General features: G+C 36.9%; 1 protein-coding gene across 1 annotated transcript in view; it reads left to right on the top strand.

Annotated features, from left to right (window-relative positions):
* Positions 1 to 16,983, top strand: part of LOC149300531 (spindle assembly abnormal protein 6 homolog) — a 40,528-nt gene extending 23,545 nt beyond the window's left edge. The window contains exons 6-18 of the mRNA XM_089485027.1: positions 1,553 to 1,724; positions 2,990 to 3,067; positions 3,564 to 3,683; positions 4,216 to 4,407; positions 4,795 to 4,989; positions 5,079 to 5,168; positions 5,247 to 5,426; positions 6,003 to 6,084; positions 6,965 to 7,101; positions 12,988 to 13,143; positions 13,516 to 13,610; positions 15,262 to 15,340; positions 16,879 to 16,983. Of these exons, the coding sequence (XP_089341153.1) occupies positions 1,553 to 1,724; positions 2,990 to 3,067; positions 3,564 to 3,683; positions 4,216 to 4,407; positions 4,795 to 4,989; positions 5,079 to 5,168; positions 5,247 to 5,426; positions 6,003 to 6,084; positions 6,965 to 7,101; positions 12,988 to 13,143; positions 13,516 to 13,610; positions 15,262 to 15,340; positions 16,879 to 16,983 (1,681 nt within the window). The remainder of the gene's footprint in view (positions 1 to 1,552; positions 1,725 to 2,989; positions 3,068 to 3,563; positions 3,684 to 4,215; positions 4,408 to 4,794; positions 4,990 to 5,078; positions 5,169 to 5,246; positions 5,427 to 6,002; positions 6,085 to 6,964; positions 7,102 to 12,987; positions 13,144 to 13,515; positions 13,611 to 15,261; positions 15,341 to 16,878) is intronic.
* Positions 16,984 to 18,334: the final 1,351 nt, after the last annotated feature.

The following is an 18,334-nucleotide window of genomic DNA, read 5'->3' as shown; positions in this document are numbered from 1 at the left end:
ACAATTTTTGTTCGTGTGCGCTCCCTCTGAAAGCTATGTGCGCGCGCACAGCTTACAGGGAACACTGGTCACAACTCCTGAAATACTGCACTACTAATGTTTTTACACCTAAAAAAATAAAATCTGTGTGTGATTATAAAGGAGTTGTTGATACATTTGGTAGGAGACATACGACACTTGCCGTGTAGCGATCTGATAACATACCGTTAATTTGTCCTCGGCTAAAAAGAAGAAATGGATTGCTTGCCTAAATACAATCCTATAGGCTTTATTATCAAATACCGGTTTTTTTTTTTTCTTTTCTTGTTTTTTTCCCCTCTCTAAAGCCGTTTTTAGAGATTTCTGTTCCTGAGGCTGACAGACATTTGCACATGATGTTTATTTGAAGTCATATACTAGTGGAATCCCCAACTTCCCTTCTGTTTTAAGGCCATAAAACGTACTTGATGCATTCATGTGGCTAATAAAAAGTGCATAAAATAGGAGTATCTTGCCATTACTTTGTGTATATTAAAATTAATTATATGAGAGAAATACAACTATGCACTGCTGGTCTTCACTGTTTGTAACACCATGGAAGGCAACGCAATACCCCCACATCCACCGTAAGTATTAGGGCCTCTGCTCATGATGATACAGCCCCAAAAACCATAAGCCTGGGTTGTCGCAATCTAAGCCCAGGCGCCCATCATGGCTTTATGTCATGAAGAGAGGGCATTAATACCTGCTGTGACCTAGCATTGCGCTATTGTGGTATTTCTGGCAAGGTCCTACTGCTGCTGTGACATAAAAGCTATACATCTGATTTTTGGCAGTCTAATGGCTAATGACATACTGTTCCTAAACTTGCCTATCCCATCTGCAAAAGGGCAAGATTGCTATGCTAACGTTAGGGAGGTTCCACCAACACTTTTCATCACTGTTTAACCTTATGCTCTTATTTTCTATGGATTGTTGCAACTGCTTCCATGGGTGATATAGGAATAATAGCCTGGCTACATATTGTTCAGATCCCTAGTTACACTGCCCTTGGCTTATAGTTTATATTTATGTTGTTCCTTGATATTCCCAGGGCTAGGGTCAGTATTATACCAGTCACCAGCTGGCTTTATCACATTGATGATAATTAGACTTTAAAGTTCCACCCAGAAAAATCATTGAACGCTCCAAATTGCTGAAAGTTAAAGGGGACTAGCAAAATCACAGGTGTTTGTGGATTTATACATGGAATGCTGCCAGTCCTGGTTTCTGGAGATTCCCAGTGTGGCTGACATAGTGGAGAGGCACCTGGTGGCCATATCTGTAGTTTTTATGCCTAAGCCAACTTAGTGTTGGCATAGCGTTAATAGGAGGTGTTGTCTTCTAAAATTTGCTCCACAAATACATAATATGCCACCCCCCAAAAAGGCACTTTTAATAGTCTTTCTGTTTCTATGTCAACAAGCTATGAATACCTGCTTTTGTTACACCAGAAGAATTCCCAACATAAATTATGAATGAGCAAAGAATTGCACAATTTATATTTCTAATACTTATTATTCTATTTTAACAGGTTTTTACTGCAGCTGTTAACGTCCACAAGTATGCCAGACTGCATGCCTGCAAGCCTGAATATAATTGAAACAAACCCATTCAAGCACCTCATTCACCTTTCATTAAAACTTTTAGCAGGAAATGACAGTGATGTAAAGAAATATCTCGCCACTTGCATGAAGAATCTAAAGGTTAGTTCTAATAGTATAATTTGCAAAACGTTCTTTTTATGGTAGGCTGTCTATAGAATTCCAAACTATACTGGCAGCCTTATATGTATTAGGAAAGCCCCCCCCCCATTATGCTCTCTTAATTACTAATTAATGAAATGTACTTAAATTATATAGGAACGAGAATGTTTTATACAATTTTTACTCTTTTGTGGTGAGTACATAGATTGTGTACACAGTGTTGTAGGTCATACATTTGTGATAAGTAATTATGTAAACATCTGAAAGTTGAGGTGGGATGATAATGGTCATCTGTCATCAAAGGAATTGGGTCTCATTGACCTGGCATATAGAGCAAAGATGGAATAGATGTAGATAGAGCTGAGGATGGGATCAGGGCCGGCCAAAGACTTAACGCCGCCTGGGGCGAAGTTTAAAATGCCGCCCGACGCCGGGGGGGGCGGCATTATCTACCCCCCCCACCGGTACTTACCCTTAAACAGTCCTGCGGCGAGTCTCCCTGTGCTGCCACGGTGCCGGCTTGTAATGCTGAGCGCCGGAAATTCACGTCACTTCTGGCGCTCTGCATTACAAGCCGGCACCGAGACCGAACAGGGAAACTCGCCGCAGAGGAGAGAGAGAGGGGCGCCGAGCGGGTAAGCGAAAACCACTCGGTGCCCCTCTCTCCTCCGCTTCAAAAAAAACCGCTTGGGGCGGCAAAGTGCCGCCCCTTCTGAAGTGCCGCCTGGGGCAATTGCCCCAGTCGGCTCCATTGTAGGGCCGGCCCTGGATGGGATAGTAAAGATGGACCTTTTTTGTATAGAAAGTAGAATGCAAACTTTAAGATAAGCAGGATGCATGACTTTTATATCTAAATCCACAGCACTTCCCTCTTCGTGTAGGCATTTTTTAATCTGTCATGTGCATTTTGTGGGGAATGTCAATATTATACATAATATTCAATATTGCACCTTCCTTTTGAGTGTAACTTTTCTGTGGGCCTCAGGAGTTAAAATGTATTCTAAACTGTAGTTTAAATGCTCTTGGACTCAGATTTACTAATATTTGTCACTTTTTAAAATCATTTTTCCATAATTATAATCACACTATACAACTTTTAAATGACATTCCACTGCCTTTGAAACATACCATTCTATATTTTATCATTTAAATGTATTTGGTTTTACATAATTTTAAAGAGACATCCAAAATATTAAGCCATTGTTCTAACGCCGTACAATAAGAGATTACATTGTTACCTATTTTAAAAGTCTTTGTTTTTGTAGTTAGAAAATTGTACACTAAAAGAAAAGTTGCAGCGGTCTGAAGAGGAACTTTCAAAAAAACTTGCTTTTACACAACAGGTAAAGTTATTTGTGTTTTTTAGGTTACCCTGAATGTTAGTGTACACGTATCAGATAAATAACATTTGTGTTAACACTATACTGTGAAATGTCCATTCCTGCTAAGTTCCTGGATAATGGCACGTGAAAGGCCATTCAAATGTTTTAGTAAATACCCAGAGGTCAAAGTGTTGAAGTTAGTGCTATTCTCAAAACTCCTTTTCATATTCATTATCCTGACCATTTGTTTCCTTTGCTTGTGAAGATCAATTATTTGTCCTATGCATTTTAACTGCTGTGTTTTTGTCTGATTTTTGCCCAGATATATAGCGTTCTGCCTATTGTAGACAACGATCAGACATTAGAAATGTCAGTACTGTTGGCTTGAACATTTACGTATTTTAAATCTCTCGTACAGCCAGAGTGTGTTTCTTTAATATACAGACGCTTGCTTACATGCTCCCACTTTTTAAAGCCTAATTACTTTTGCTGACATTTACATGTTTCTTATTCCAAGGCTTTGGCAGAAAAGTGTAAAGAACTAGATAAGCTACGAAATGAATGGACGTCTCAGACTACTTTATTAACCAGCAGGCATACGCAAGAAATCACAGCAGAAAGGGAGAAAGCATTACAGGTTCGCTGAAATGAATGTGTCGTTTGTTTTATTCCACCTTTAAAAGGCAATGCTGAGAAAATACAAGACAGGTGAAAACAAGATATATCTATTCAGTCTTGCGTGTCATATACGCACCATGTAAACTGTCCATTGGAGCTCTTTGTAGTTGAGAAAATTAAGCTAGTGTCACTTAACTTTCACTAATTGGCCATCACATCTCAGTATAATTTCATACAGTTCTGTGAAACCACAGACCTAGCTGCTTATCATGTTGCCTAAAAAAGATTTGAACATCTTATCAGTAGTTTAATGTACTGCTCATATAACATTCTAAAAATCCTTAAAAAAAAAAAAGTTGATTGTATGTGTCTTTGTGTATGTATGTGTATAATATATATATATATATATATATATATATATATATATATATATATATATATATATATATATATATATATATATATATATATATATATATAATATAGTGTGTGTGTTTATTACCAACAGTATATATAATATTAGGAATTGTAACATGCTATTCATTTGGTAGATTCAAACCCAATACCAGCTTCAATATGAACAACAAAAAAAGGAGTTGGAGACCTCAAGCAGCAGAACAATACAGCACTTGGAAGCTCGAGTATCTGAATTGGAAGCAATCAATAAGGACCTTACAGAGAGGAAATATAAGTCAGAGTCATGCATACGAGAACTTAAAGGGAAAGTTGCTGGAATGGAAGAGGTATGAAATCATGCCGAGTGAAGCACAGAAAAATTTTAATTACCGGTCTTTTTTAATTGTAAATGTGTGTAGACTCACTGATGCACCAATTCATGACTTTAGCTTTGTTTAGAGCCTGAAAATTTAAGTTGTCGTGTGCTAAAAGGATGTGTTCTTAATTACGTTTTAAGTTTAATTGTGAAATGACCTATCCAAAGTACATAGTTTTGTGACTTTTATTTTTATATGTATAACAAAATTCGTTGAACATTAACTCTTTGAAACAAGCTCTAGTGTTTCCATTTTAGTACCAATTCCAACTAAATTCTGAGTGCATTAGAGATGTTTTTTTCTTTTTAGGCCATATTTGTCTTTTGAAATGGTTCTGTGTTTAATTTTTTTCTACAGGAATGCCATAGAACAAAACAAGAGGTAACATCCCTCCGAAGAGAAAACTCTACTCTGGATTCCGAATGTCATGAAAAGGAGAAGCTGATAAATCAGTTAAAGACAAAAACTGCTGTGTTAGAGCAAGAAGTGAAAGATAAGGAACACGTTGTAATTCGAAGTGTAGATGCTTGTGAAAGTGCTCAGGAACATAAGGTTGGCATTCCTATATTAACTAAAACTTTTGTAAAACAGAAATGGGATCTGGAATACATGGCTAAAATATTTTTTTTTGTCTCCCACAGAAAAAGCTAGAGGAATCTTTGGAACAAAAACAGCTGCATACTGGAAAGCTCGAAGGTACAGTGAAGTCCCTTTCTGAGGAACTAATCAAGGTAACTTATATTTTGTGTTTGTGATGTACATAAATTGTGACAGCAGTAGCATATTAACCAACTGAAACAATTTTGTAGGCTAATGAGATTATCAAAAAGCTGCAGACCGACATGAAGAGACTAATGGAGAAAATAAAACTTAAAAATACAGTCACAATGCAACAAGAAAAGCTTTTGGGGGAAAAAGATCAAGCATTACAGAAAGAGAAATCTGAGCTGTCTAATCTGAAGCATACTTTGAAGATAAAAGAGGATGAGGTATGTCTTTACGTTTTGTATTTAACATCCAAACCAGGTGGCCATGGCTCAGTTACGTGGATCTGTATTCATTCTTTCCACGTTCAGATTAAAGTGGAGCGAAGGTTTTCTAAATTGTTTTTTAATACATTTATTAGGCTAGAGAAATATCCCCTAAGGGATGACAGTTGAGAGCAATCCCTTTTCATAGACGGACATGCCAAACAGCAGCCATGAAGGCACCAGAGATCCGGATTTTAGTTAACTCTTTGTGTACAAGATCATTTGAAAGTTCTATAAAAATGAAAATAAAATTTAATTCTACTTAAAGGAACCCCTGTGATGTCCTAATATCCCTTAATATCCTCATCAGGGGTTCTTTATCTAGTTATATGAGAGGTCCCAGGGTCAGAAAATCCGCAAGGCGATCTAAGATTATGTTGTGCCAATCTCTGATAATGAGCAGTGCAAAAAAATAGTATTATGAAGGTGGGGGGGGGGGGGCTTCTTTGTGTGTAAGGGAGTTTGACTTATTACTTTCACCCAAAAAATAAACGTATAAGTATGTATATATTTATTTAAAATACATTTCCCTAGGTGTTGAAGTTGCAGGAACAGGTGGACAACACTACTGAGAAACTTGAAGAAAGCAAGCAACTGTTGAAAACAAATGAAAATGGTTAGTGTAACTTTTTTTTTGCCATAACATTAAATGAGACAAGATAGAAATAAATATTCAATGTTTTGCCATTTATTTTTTATTCTAATAAAACCACCCATAAACTTTCAGTGCTGCAACAGTACATGGATGATTTTGTTGTGTATTGTTTAATCTATTTATAATGCTATGGATACACTTCACTTGGCAAAGAAGTAGGCATTTGCCCCATACAATGCCAGCGTAAAACTGTTGCTTGTGTAGCTTACAAATCAGACCACATCCTTTTTGCATTGCTTTGACATTTTATCTTGGTATTTACAATCCATCAAGCTGCCTAATTGATCTTGGAGAAAGTATTCCATCATTGCAGCCTTCCTAGCCCTGTTGTAAACTGAGCAAAGCAGCTTGTTTATGATTGTGTAAGATGCATTTTGGAATGCTGACCTTTACGTGTTTGTGAGTTAGCAATGAGAAATATATATACATTTTGTTTCCCTTTGTTTCTGAATCACATTGGTCACAAGTAATGAAGTCTGAATCTAATATGTCCTCCTGCTACAGAATGTATTTTTTAGAATGCACAGTGATGTTACATTGTGCACATGTGATATAAGAATCTTTTATAAATTATGCATGTCCTTACTCCAGTGATGTTGATAGGAGCCAGTAGCTATCATGAAAAATGAACTTATTGCTTCCACCACTGGCTAGTTTTTTTTCCTCTGATCTGAGTCAACCACTTGTATTTTTTTTTTTTTTACCAATATATTTTCCCATCTGACATACTAATGTGCAGTGAAATAAGTTATTTTATTTCCAATGCTCGGTTTGTCAGGCAGATGTACAAAATTTTAATGTTAATGAAAAATGTATCCTGTTAATGTTTAATTTCCTATAGTAATTTCCTGGCTTAACAAGCAGCTGAATGAAAACAAAATTGCATCTTTGCAAGGGGTGCAGACAGAATATGAAATGCCTGTTTCGGTTAAGGCCATCAACACAGCTTCAAATCTGGGAGTCATGCAAAATAACCAGGTAAGAATGTTTTTTTTGTTTGTTTTTTTCCCTTCGGATAAAAGCATCTTTCAAAAAAATATTTTCTATTGTTCAGAGGTGTCAAGTATCAGTCAGCCAAATTCTTCAATTGCAATATTCTGCTGAATTTCTTTTATCATAAATGGATTTTTATGGCTTTGTGTTCTCTTCCACTTTGTGTTTTATTTGATTGTGTTAATCTGCTTATCTTTTATTCTCCTGATGTATGGTATTTCATACACTTGAAGGAATCTGAATAAAAAATAAAAAGCTGCCTAATAAAGCTCCTACATAATGGGACATGTTACAAGACAATAGAAAAAAGAAGCAATCCGCAAAGAAGGAAGTCTGAACATCCTGTTTCTTTGTAGACCATTCTAGCAATACATGTCAAAATAAGCTTAGAGTTACAGGGTTAAGGATAGTAGTGGACAGATTAAATTAATAGTCTTAGACACTGAGAAATGGCGGGCTGAGGCTCACTAACGCCCATAAAAACGCCAATTCAGCCACACGGCGTTTTTTTTTAGTGAAAAAACGCTGCGGCCAGATGTTAGCTGTTCTTCAATAGGAAATCGCACAATGCCACATCCACTTTGCATTTTTCTGTTTTGGCATTTTTTCAGTCCTCTGGCGTTTTTCTGCTTTTTTGGGCTCTGGCAGTTTTTCAGAATCGCAGCATGTTGACACTCTGGCGTTTTTTGCAAGGAAATCTTGGCGTTTTTCTCCAATAGAAGTCTATGGCAGAGAAAAAACGCCATGAAAAAGCCATGTGGGTTTTTTGCCTTGGTGTTTTTTATGGTGGTTTTTTTCCACAGTCACAATGCAGAGGATGGACCCAGTATCTGTGTGTCCTACGAGAAACAGGCTGGAAACAAAAAGTTTCACACAAAACAATTTTACACCATTTGGAACAAACATGCCATTACAAACAAACATACCCGACGCATCAACTGGATCCTGCGTGCCAAAAGCAACAGCAAACAATTTGCACCATCGTTTGGGGCCAATCTTCCTAGAGGAGCAGACATTCGGAACAAAGCATGCCTTACAAACCACAGAAAAGAGAGCAAAGGGTCCGCCGGGGCGTGTTTAAGTAGAACTCTACCAAGGAAATTACATCAGGAGGGGGCAGATACTTGCCATTTATCCTAATCCCTTTTAGCTGGGTGACAATTCTAACGTGTAAAGGCTGGAAAAACAAAAAAGCAATTTCCACAGAGGCTAAAACGCCAGAAAATGCAGTGGCAGTTTTCTTGGCGTTTTTCATCAAAAAAAAACGCAGGACAAAAACCCAAGTGGAAACCTAGCCTTAGTCTCGCGCAGAAGAATCTCGCTCTGTAAAATGCTCAGATGCAGCACAGCATTGTCACCTAAAGCAGCCACATTGAAATGAATGGATTCCCACCTGCTTTGCTCTTATGTAGACTCTTTTCATTAGTAGATGCAGCAGAGCCATTGGACAAGCATGATGTGACAGGAGTGAGCTGATTGGACAAACAATCGGCTCACTCAATGTCCCTCCTCTTAGTGCAGGCAAAATAGCGAGATTCTCCTCCTCATAGTGTAGTTAAAACGGCGGCCGCAGCGATGGGGCGAATGAACTAAGACTTTCATATTGTGCACATTCGTGTTTTTGTTTCTTCCGTCCAATGTTAATTTTCCTGTACTATTTCCACTGAATATATGTTCTAGCTATTTACGAACATTTTCTGTAATGCTGAATTTTCTCACATTATCCAGCAGTCTTCTACCCTACTTTCTTGTACATTATTTAATTGTTTGACATAATTAAAAGTTTCTTATAACGTTTCACCTCCCCGTTTCACCATCATCTCAGGAGATATTTAGAGACCATGTAATATTTGAGTGAGCTTTTGCATTTTGTAGTATTGAAGTATTCATTTCACTATAAAGCTATGGTCACAGTATTCTAAATGAGGTCTCGCTAGTGACTTCTCTACGCTGCCTTAACATCTGTTCTTTTGAAATTACACCAAAATCCCTTTTTCCTTATCAGAACCCGTAATTAGGGTTCCACCAACCGGGCCCCTCTTGACCAATGGAAGGTTACACCCATGCTTGTTAGTAAAGTACAATTTAACCCCTTCAGTCCCAGGGGTTTTTGGTACCTCAAAGCCCGGAGCAATTTTGCCATTTTTGTTGGTTCAGCGATGATTCTCTTTTCCTGTGAATAGTGTACCCATGTAAACTATATATTGTTTTTTCAAGGAGAGATAGAGCTTTCTTTTGATACCATAGTTGGATGATTAGCTGAAAATTTAGAATGAGAAATTTTAGTAAAAACTGGCGAAAATTAGAAAAAAAAACGATTCACTGGGAAAGTGATGGAAAATCCCCTCCAAGTTTATCAATTCAGGTGTCCTGATTTCAGAAATACCTAATTTATATAGATTTTCCATACTTTCCCAGCACCAGGGAGCATACTATAAGGTGTACATTTTTTGTATAATTTTTATGCCTATGGCTTGACGGGTTTGGGGGTTGTGAACGAGGGCAGGAGGGTTATTCTGGCTAGATGTTATGCTAGGGCAATGGGATGTAAGGTTTCTTAATTTTTTTATTTATCTTTTTTTTTTTTTTTTAACGCAAAAATGGTTAGAGGTCTTAGGGACCTCCTGAACATGCCAGTGATGTCACAATGACATCACAGGTCACATTATTTTTTTTTAAATTATTTATATTATTTTAATGATTTTGTTGTTTTTTAAATTAACGGGGTTTTTATTTTCCTTCACTGTTTCAGGATGGGAGGGGGAGTGAGAGACATGGTTTCTCACTCCCCTCCCCGCGATCCCCCTGCACCGATCACACATTGTGATCTCTATGCAGGTCCTCACAGACGTGCATAGAGATCGCAGTGTCTGTCCTCCGATGAACTTCCGGGTTACGTCAGCAGTGACGCAACCCGGAAGGGAATGTCCATAGGGGATTGAAGGGGTTAAGCCTGAATGTAGATTTTGGATTTTTTTCCTACAGGCATAATTCTACATTTAACATTGTTAAACTTTAGATTTCTGACAACAGAGAAAGCTATTAAAGTACACCACAGATCTAAAGGATGTAAATGTTTTTGAAAAAGTGTGTATTTGTTGGAAAATTCTTGCACTCATCTCCTTATTTTGAAAGCTGGTTAAAAATGTAATTTTGTAGTCCCACAAGCTCTCTTTTAATTTGATATATATAATCTATATTATAGGCACACACACCTCTTATTATATAATGGAGGTTATATAGGTCACTTAGACTAAAGGTTCTAGTGATTAATCTTGCATCTTGATGAAATCCCTGAACAAATTAACATCTATTGGCCTTAAATTATGTCATTGCTCTTGAAATATCAGCTCCAAAGCCACATTGACTAAGCATTTTCTAATTAGTGTGGTTTTTAATGTTGGGATCAATGACCTCTCCAATCAAGAAAAGTGCACTTTTTAGATTGCTCAAGTCAGTGAGCTGATTATAAGAGGTTATTGCTATATTGCATAACATACACAAAACTAACCTCAAAACACCTTGGAAGCAGTCAAATGAAGCCTGATTTGTAACTTCTGGAGTTTCATAATTTTTTAACCAAATTATGAATAGTGCCATGACTGCACAGCATTCTCACAATGAAGGTTGTCAGATATTTTGAGCAACACATTTTAAAGCAATATATACTGACCAGCAGTGTGATATGAGATTGGAAAAGATTGTCCTATTACCGTATTTGCTCGATTATAAGACGACCCCCCAAAATCAAAATATTAATTTAGGAAAAAACAAAAAGCCTGCATATAAGACTACCCTATAGGAAAAAAGTTTTACTAGTAAATATTAATTCATGTAAACTATTTTTTCATATTTAATAAAAGCTATGATTAAGAAAAATATTTTTTTTTATTTCCTTTTATTTGCCAACCTGCCCCCCCCCAGTTATGCACATCTGCCCCCCTGGCTTGCCACTCTGCCCCCAGAAATGCCTTATACCCCCCTATTTGCCACTCTGCCCCATGATGTGCCTTTTAACCCTCTATATGCCACTCTGCCTCCAGAAATATCTTATACCCTCCTATATGCCACTGTGCCCCATGATATGCCTTATACCCCTATATGCCACATTTAAATACTCATTCATTCCATTAATCACACATACTTGCTCAAAAACCCTCCCCAACCCCCTTACGTGAACTGCAGATCTCCCACTCGCAGACTTCTGCAGGGGCCCAGCTGTACGTGCAACTTCTCTGGCCCCGCCCCCAGAGGAAGGAGGGGGGAGGTAGAGTTATGTGAGGACTCTGCTAGCTTCCTGTTCTCCTGATGCTAGTAGCAGAGACGCTGCTCGTGACCAAAGCCCGGTAAGCAGCACGGCCCCAGCAGACATTTTTTTGAGGTCTGATTAGAAGACGACCTTCATTATAAGACGAGGGGTATTTTTCAGAGCATTTGCTCTGCAAAAAACCTTGTCGTATAATCGAGCAAATACAGTAGTTACAGGACAGTGTGTACAATAGGACATTGCACAGACTCTCCCAGTAAGCATGTCTGGCTCTAAAGCTAGAACGCAAGTTCACTGCCCTTATTACCAATTTTAATTTACAAGACACTACTATGGGACTCTAACCCATCTGTCGCAGATACATACGTATGTGTATCGGTTTATAAGTTGCTATGATTATTAGTATATTGAATAACAAGATTTGATACGACAGAGAATGCATATAATGCACATAAAAAAATAATCTTTAAGATTGTATGCAATTACATTTTCTAAGTTTCTGTTTTGCAGTTTGATAAGCTATGTTGGTCATCACAAGTAGCTACACCATTAGTCATATGCAATAAAATGCATTCTACAATGAGATGACTTGCAGTTTGGGATTTTTTAGTCTACTTTATTAAGTTTAATTATATAATTCTTTGAGGGCAATCCAAGTAAAGGAACACTTGCCATCAAATGTCTCCCTGATGTGTATTAGACACGTTTTTGTAGAGTTTTTAAGGTGTGCAACAGATGGTGGTAAACTAAATTTGATGGTAATATACAGTGTGGAAAAAACACTCTTTAAGATGATATGGACAGGTGTTGTAAAGCAGAAAATTTATCCCACGGGTTCTATGAAGAAAAAAAAGCCTGTGAAAGACTAAACTGTGAACTCGTATTGGGAAAGGATATATGTAGAAATACATTGCAATAGGATCTTGACTTGCATGTAGACCATCTGGTGCAACTCAGATGGAGAATGCAGGGAGGTTTATTATCATTAGCAGTCTGAGTATATTTTTCCAAAGCTGTGCTTTACCTGTTCACTGTTGCAACGAAATAAGAATTATTTCTCCCGCATGGCTGTAAACACACCAATGTGTTGCTTAAACTCCTGTGAGGAGAAAAACACACAGCTTGGCTACTAATTCTCTGTTTTAGACTTGTACATTTATAATGAAAATGTGAGTATATGCATATACCCTTAAAAAAGATGTTATGTTTACTCTAATCTGTATAAAGGTCTCTTATTACATAGAATACGGCACGAAATATGCCTAATGGAAATGTACCTTTTTATTGTATTTCATAGCATTGTTCCTGTTTTATGGTTTATTTTGCAAATACCAGCGAACAAGCCAGGCCTTGACACTTGATAATTTCGGCACAATTCATCCTAATTTAATTTTGCCTGTCTGTGTTAAAGCGATTGCATTAAAAAAAATAAGACTGACAAACTAAATATTTCAGCCTATGGCCACTGCTTAGTTTGAAAAAGTCTACAGTCCTTCCATAAATGTTCTGTGTACTTTTGTGTCTATGCTTTTTCACATTTTTCATATATTGTCACAAACATTTCCCACTCCTCATGAGCTTGTGTGTTTATTTTATTTTTCCAGCCCCAGTTTCAAATTGGTAATGAACCCTACCTTGCCTCTACTATAATGCAACCAATTGGCGCTGCTCTTCCTAAATACTATGCGAACAGTTTTACGCCAGCTTCACGAATGAGCACACCAGCTACAGACCCTGTTGGCTCAAGACATGGCCCTCAGGCAGGCACTTTCCATCTATTTATTCATATCACTGGCATGTCTCTACATTATCACAGTTCAGCCTGACAAACTAGCATTAAAGATATTCACCAAGTAGGGCTTGGGTACACAAGAATATATGTGTATGGGAATTCTGCTAAATGGATATTGGTTACTTACCTGTTGGTGTGTAGCAGCATGCAAAAACCACTATTTTTATTGCGCTGTCACGTTATGCACTTACGTTGTATTGGATATGGGCATTTCTGTATGGTGCTCATAATTTACAAACACGGGTAGTTGTATCTTTCATTTATTCTAAATGTATTTTTTTCTGTGTTTACTTAGTGTTCTGTGACTCTAATTTTGAATATTCTGTATTTCATTCCATAGGTTCGGTTTAATATTAGCTCACCTTCTGATTCAGCTCCTGGTGATTTACGACCCGTTCCTTCAACGTCTACTCCCATAATCCCTCCTACCTCAAGGTATGTATGGACATATCTGAATAGACTTTTTTCCACATAGTGGGGGATTTCTAGCACAATATCTAAATCACCTAAATGAAAACACTTCATATATTTTATTTTATTACACCTCTTACCCCAAGTGACCAAAGGCTTAGTACTAATGTTTGAGACACTATTTGCAAACTCATTAAAAATGAAGCTTCAGATCTGAAAAAAATATAATTCTGTTTGGATTCATTGTATTCAGGAAAAGTGCAATCTGCATCCTGACATCGGAAATGAATCTGTTATTCGAGCTACTTAGACATTAGCATTACAATTGTATGCAATATAAAGAGTGTCTGACACATCTGCATTTTAAAGTTATAATGATTTAGGGAACAGGGTCAATGTTCACACTGAGTGTAATGGAACGCAGTAGCAAATATGGAATAAAACAGATGGGGGGGGGGGGGCAAAAGTGATGCAAAAGGCAACCAGAATGGGAACCGCAAAAGGTAAGGATTTTGCTTAAGTGTTAGAGGACTCTTGAAATAAACCTTTTTTTCAGTTGATTAATAGCAAAACGTTGAAACGGTGTCAGAATAAAAGATTTAACGAGTCTAAATTGCTCAGCGTGTAAAAGCAAGCGGAAATCCTGATTCTGTCTCGACAAAGGCCTTTTTTTCATAAGCACGCTTTGCATTAAGTGTAACAGTACATTTACATTTAATCAAACTGATGACTAGATGTTGCATACTTTGTTTTGTGTTTATATTTATTAGTGCAAGCTTACAGGTGTAAACATATTTTTTAGCATACTAATATTCAATCTAAACTTATTTTCAGACTTATTTCCATTATTTGTTGGGGTCATTTTGTAAGTTTTGTACCATAAACCACTCACTAATGCACTCCTGTCGTAACTTCTTGATGATGATGTTCCTTGTTAACCCCTTGATGACAATTGCCGGTCCGGGCACGTCACCGAAAATCGTGACGATTATGACAATAATCGGCACGTCTTTAAACGGGTGAAAAAATCGATCCGTGATCGATTTTTTTCACTCAAACGGTGTTGCTCTAATGCCTCGACATCGTGCAGTGGAGTACTCTTGGAATGTTGTATATAATATTATATATTAGAATATATTACTAGCATATGAAATGGCATGGCCAAAAATCTGTTTGCCCTTCTCGCTCTTCTGTTTCACTCTCACACTCACTCTTCCCCCACTCTCCTTCTTTTGCCTAGTCACCATCTCCACCCACCTCTTCTTACATGACATAATTTCCATTGGCGCAACCCACCTCAGGCTAACAAAACTGAGAACGAGCAGCTTCATCGAGGGCTACCATTGGCTCCTCATTGTACCCGGGGCTGTGTGTGTGGCTGGGGAAAGAACAATGCCTACTGCCAGGCGGGGGGTAAAACTGGGGCTCTGGACTGTAAACTGTGTGCCTGTTTAGGTCCATTGTTCAGTCTTTTGAACTGTCTACAGTCTACAGGACCTTTTTTGTTTTTTGAATTTCTTTTTTTCTTTTTCTGATTTAACCTTACATTAAGCCCCACCCAGCATGACAGACAATTTCTACGTTGACAATTCTATTAAATTATCGTCCTGTAATACAGGTTTATTATTATTATTATTATTATGGTATAATACTGTATTATTTCTTTGTATCTCAGTGATCCAGTTGGATTAGATATTAAATATCTGAAGAACAATGGCAATGTTCCAGTCAGAGGACAAAGGAAAAATGGAACTGCATCAACCACAGGTACATTTTACGTGCATACACTGCCATTCAAAAGTTTGGAGTTACTTAGAAATGTCCTTGTTTTCCATTGAAACCGTTTATCCTCCTAAAATAAACTTTTATTAGCTAATGCAATGTGCCATTGTTACACTCGAGTGATGGTTGCTAATAAGGGCCTATGAAGATTTTCCATTAAAAATTAGCCGTTCTAGATGCAATAGTCATTTCCAATATTAACAATGCACAGTTTGTTTTTTTTGCTCTTAGTTTTCTTTTCTTCTCAAAAACAAGAACATTTTGAAGTATCCTACAAACAAATATGAGTAGCTCAAGCTGACAACTGCTTAATAGCCTGTCCTACTGTGCGTCCAGGCTTAAGTTTTAGCTCTCTTGTGCCATTACAGAGGAAATAATCTTCTTATCAGTCTGGTCCTGCCCCAAGAAATCCAGAAACAAAATCTGAGGAACATTTCCCCTGCATTAGGGAACTGACCAACCTCATCAGTGGGGCATGGTTGGTATCCCTCTAGGCACAAGAAAGCAAGGAGGTCTGTTACCTTTTCACTTGGGGTGGGCCCTTAAGAGATCCCCAAAGGATAAAATATACAAAGCAATAATGAGGCGCTCAACCAATAACAGACAGCCACTGCACAGCCTGTCCTCCCTTGGAAGCTTCGCAAGTTTTTATTTCTAAGTAACCCCGAACTTTTGAATGGTAGAATATTATTCTACATATGCAGTCTTGCCATAATGCCAAAAAAGCAAGATGCATCCAAATGGTACTTGTTGATGATTCTTATAGAAGCCACACTTCCACTAAAATAAGTGCCGTTTTAAACTGTGTGCTTTACTAGAGCGTATTTGTGTATGCATTGATTCCCGTCTTTCTACTTTTTTTCTTCTTCTTGTGTTAAATGCTGTCTGGTCGACTGCACATTCACTTGTGTCTTGAGGTCTATTGCCTTGTTATATTGTTTGCTGTCCATGACAAAATCCAAACGCATGCAATCTCTGCTGTGTTTCCCCCAGTAAAAAAAATTGCACTTCAAGTTAATGACTGTGCATGTATTTGATTTTTTGGTTTCCTGTAAAGTTTGCTCTCTTAACTATAGCATTCAGTAGATAAGTCAACAGGCTCATGTGTTAAGACAACCTTTTCAGTCTTTGTACCAGGATCACTTATAATGGAAACATCAGTTTTGAAGAGTTGAAATATTGCTTTTTTTTCCTGTCAAATATGGACATTGGAATCTAAGAAAAAGCAACATTAATATTGTTTTTTTTATTTTGCAGTACTTATACGTGGTGTGTTCCTTTTTAACATGATTACACAATTAAGTTTTATGTATATAACTATGGTAGTAACTTGAGGTAAATATATTTATAGAAGTAAATATATTACACATACTACCGAGGCTGTGCAAATCCACATTTTAGAGGGAAATTCCTCATGTTTTGTTAAGTCAAATGATATTACTGGAAACTTTACTTGTTTTTAATATTCTTATACGCTGATCTGAATTGTGTTTTGTGTTTTCTAACACAGTTTCTCCTTTCTTTTCCAGCTAGACCATCTTTAACAAAATCGGGCAGCTCACCAATACTTTCAGCTTATTTTCCTGGACAACAACCCAGACTTCCTGCATCATAGAACAATAACTGAAACCGTTAAAATGCTTTTCGTTTGAGTAGAAATATAGTTAATGAAAACTGCCAAAAGCTATGCTATATCCAAATGAAGTTGAACTATAATAGTTGATACTATTTTGTATCACTAAATGTTATATAAATAACTGTATTGGTGTAAAAATATTTTGCAAGGATGTTCAATATCTGTAAATATACACATAAAGATTTAGTTCTCCTCCTTTGCTATACACTATATATTTATACATCTGATTGTGGAGAGAGTTCTATATCTCATGAGATTCATGTGTATTTTGTAATGTTTATAAAACTACTTTGAAACTGGTGAGGAATGTTAAGAGGAGCTCTCCAGTGTTCACTTAGGGGTTCTGCCTCTTAGGAGTGGTTTCATGACCGTGTTCTAGGACAGCTAAAATATAATTCCTTAGATATGTTTTTACTAGAAATGTTGTCTTTTTTGAAGTTGCTAATCATTTTGCGGAAAGGAACATTGACTTATTCATGGTAGTCTACTCTATATGTGTTAGCAATGCACAGTTTACACTTTCACATGTGTGAAGCAGAAATAATGTGTGCAGACACTTGTGATTGGTTTTATTTTACCGCCCTTTGAATAATTGCCTTCACTTTCCATTATGCCTTAGTTTCATTGATTTAGGTCATGGTTCTCAATGCATCTTGAAGTAAGGAGATATTGAATCAACTTGTACATTCTTACAGTATTTCCTTGGTTTATGGTACCGGCAACCAGAAGTTCAGCAGTTCTTTGTAACAGTTGCCATTGAAATTCTTTATAAAAGCATGGGAATGTAAAAGCAACATTATAGCGTTTAGGTACAGACATCCTTTAAGATTTTTAGTTTAAATGTTTTTCTTTTTTTGTTACAATAATGGGCAAAAGGGATCTATTTTTTGTCACCTTTGTTTTCCTATAGTTTTCTAAACCTTTATCAGTATATCACACTAGCCCATTTCCTTGGAAATCTCATGGAAGAGTATGTTGCTCTGAAGTTATAGTCTAACTAGAACGTGTATAACAGAAGTCATGATGTTTTTATGTCAGTATTAAAAAAAAAAACAAAAAAAAAACAGCTTTATTGAAGACATAACCAAACATTGTATCTAAGTTACTTTAAATTCAGTTAATTTCTGGTGTAAAGACGGGTTTTTGGGTGATCTGAAATTTAGATCTGTGCAAATGTACAATTGAAAGCAGTTGATTATTCTGTTACTTAATTTCTTCGTTATAGTAAGTTGTCTTTTTTTTCACCTCTATACTTCAATGTTTACGTCATACCCGCTGTGTTGAATATTTCAGTATATAGTAATGAATGTTTGTATTGTTACACATATTT

Source organism: Sceloporus occidentalis, unplaced genomic scaffold (genome assembly GCF_023333645.1).
Source record: "Sceloporus occidentalis isolate IW3139 unplaced genomic scaffold, rSceOcc1.0.p SCAF_24, whole genome shotgun sequence".
NCBI classification, from domain to species: Eukaryota; Metazoa; Chordata; class Lepidosauria; order Squamata; family Phrynosomatidae; genus Sceloporus; species Sceloporus occidentalis.
The sequence above is the reverse complement of the archived record's forward strand: the minus strand, read 5'-3'. Positions and strand labels throughout refer to the sequence as shown.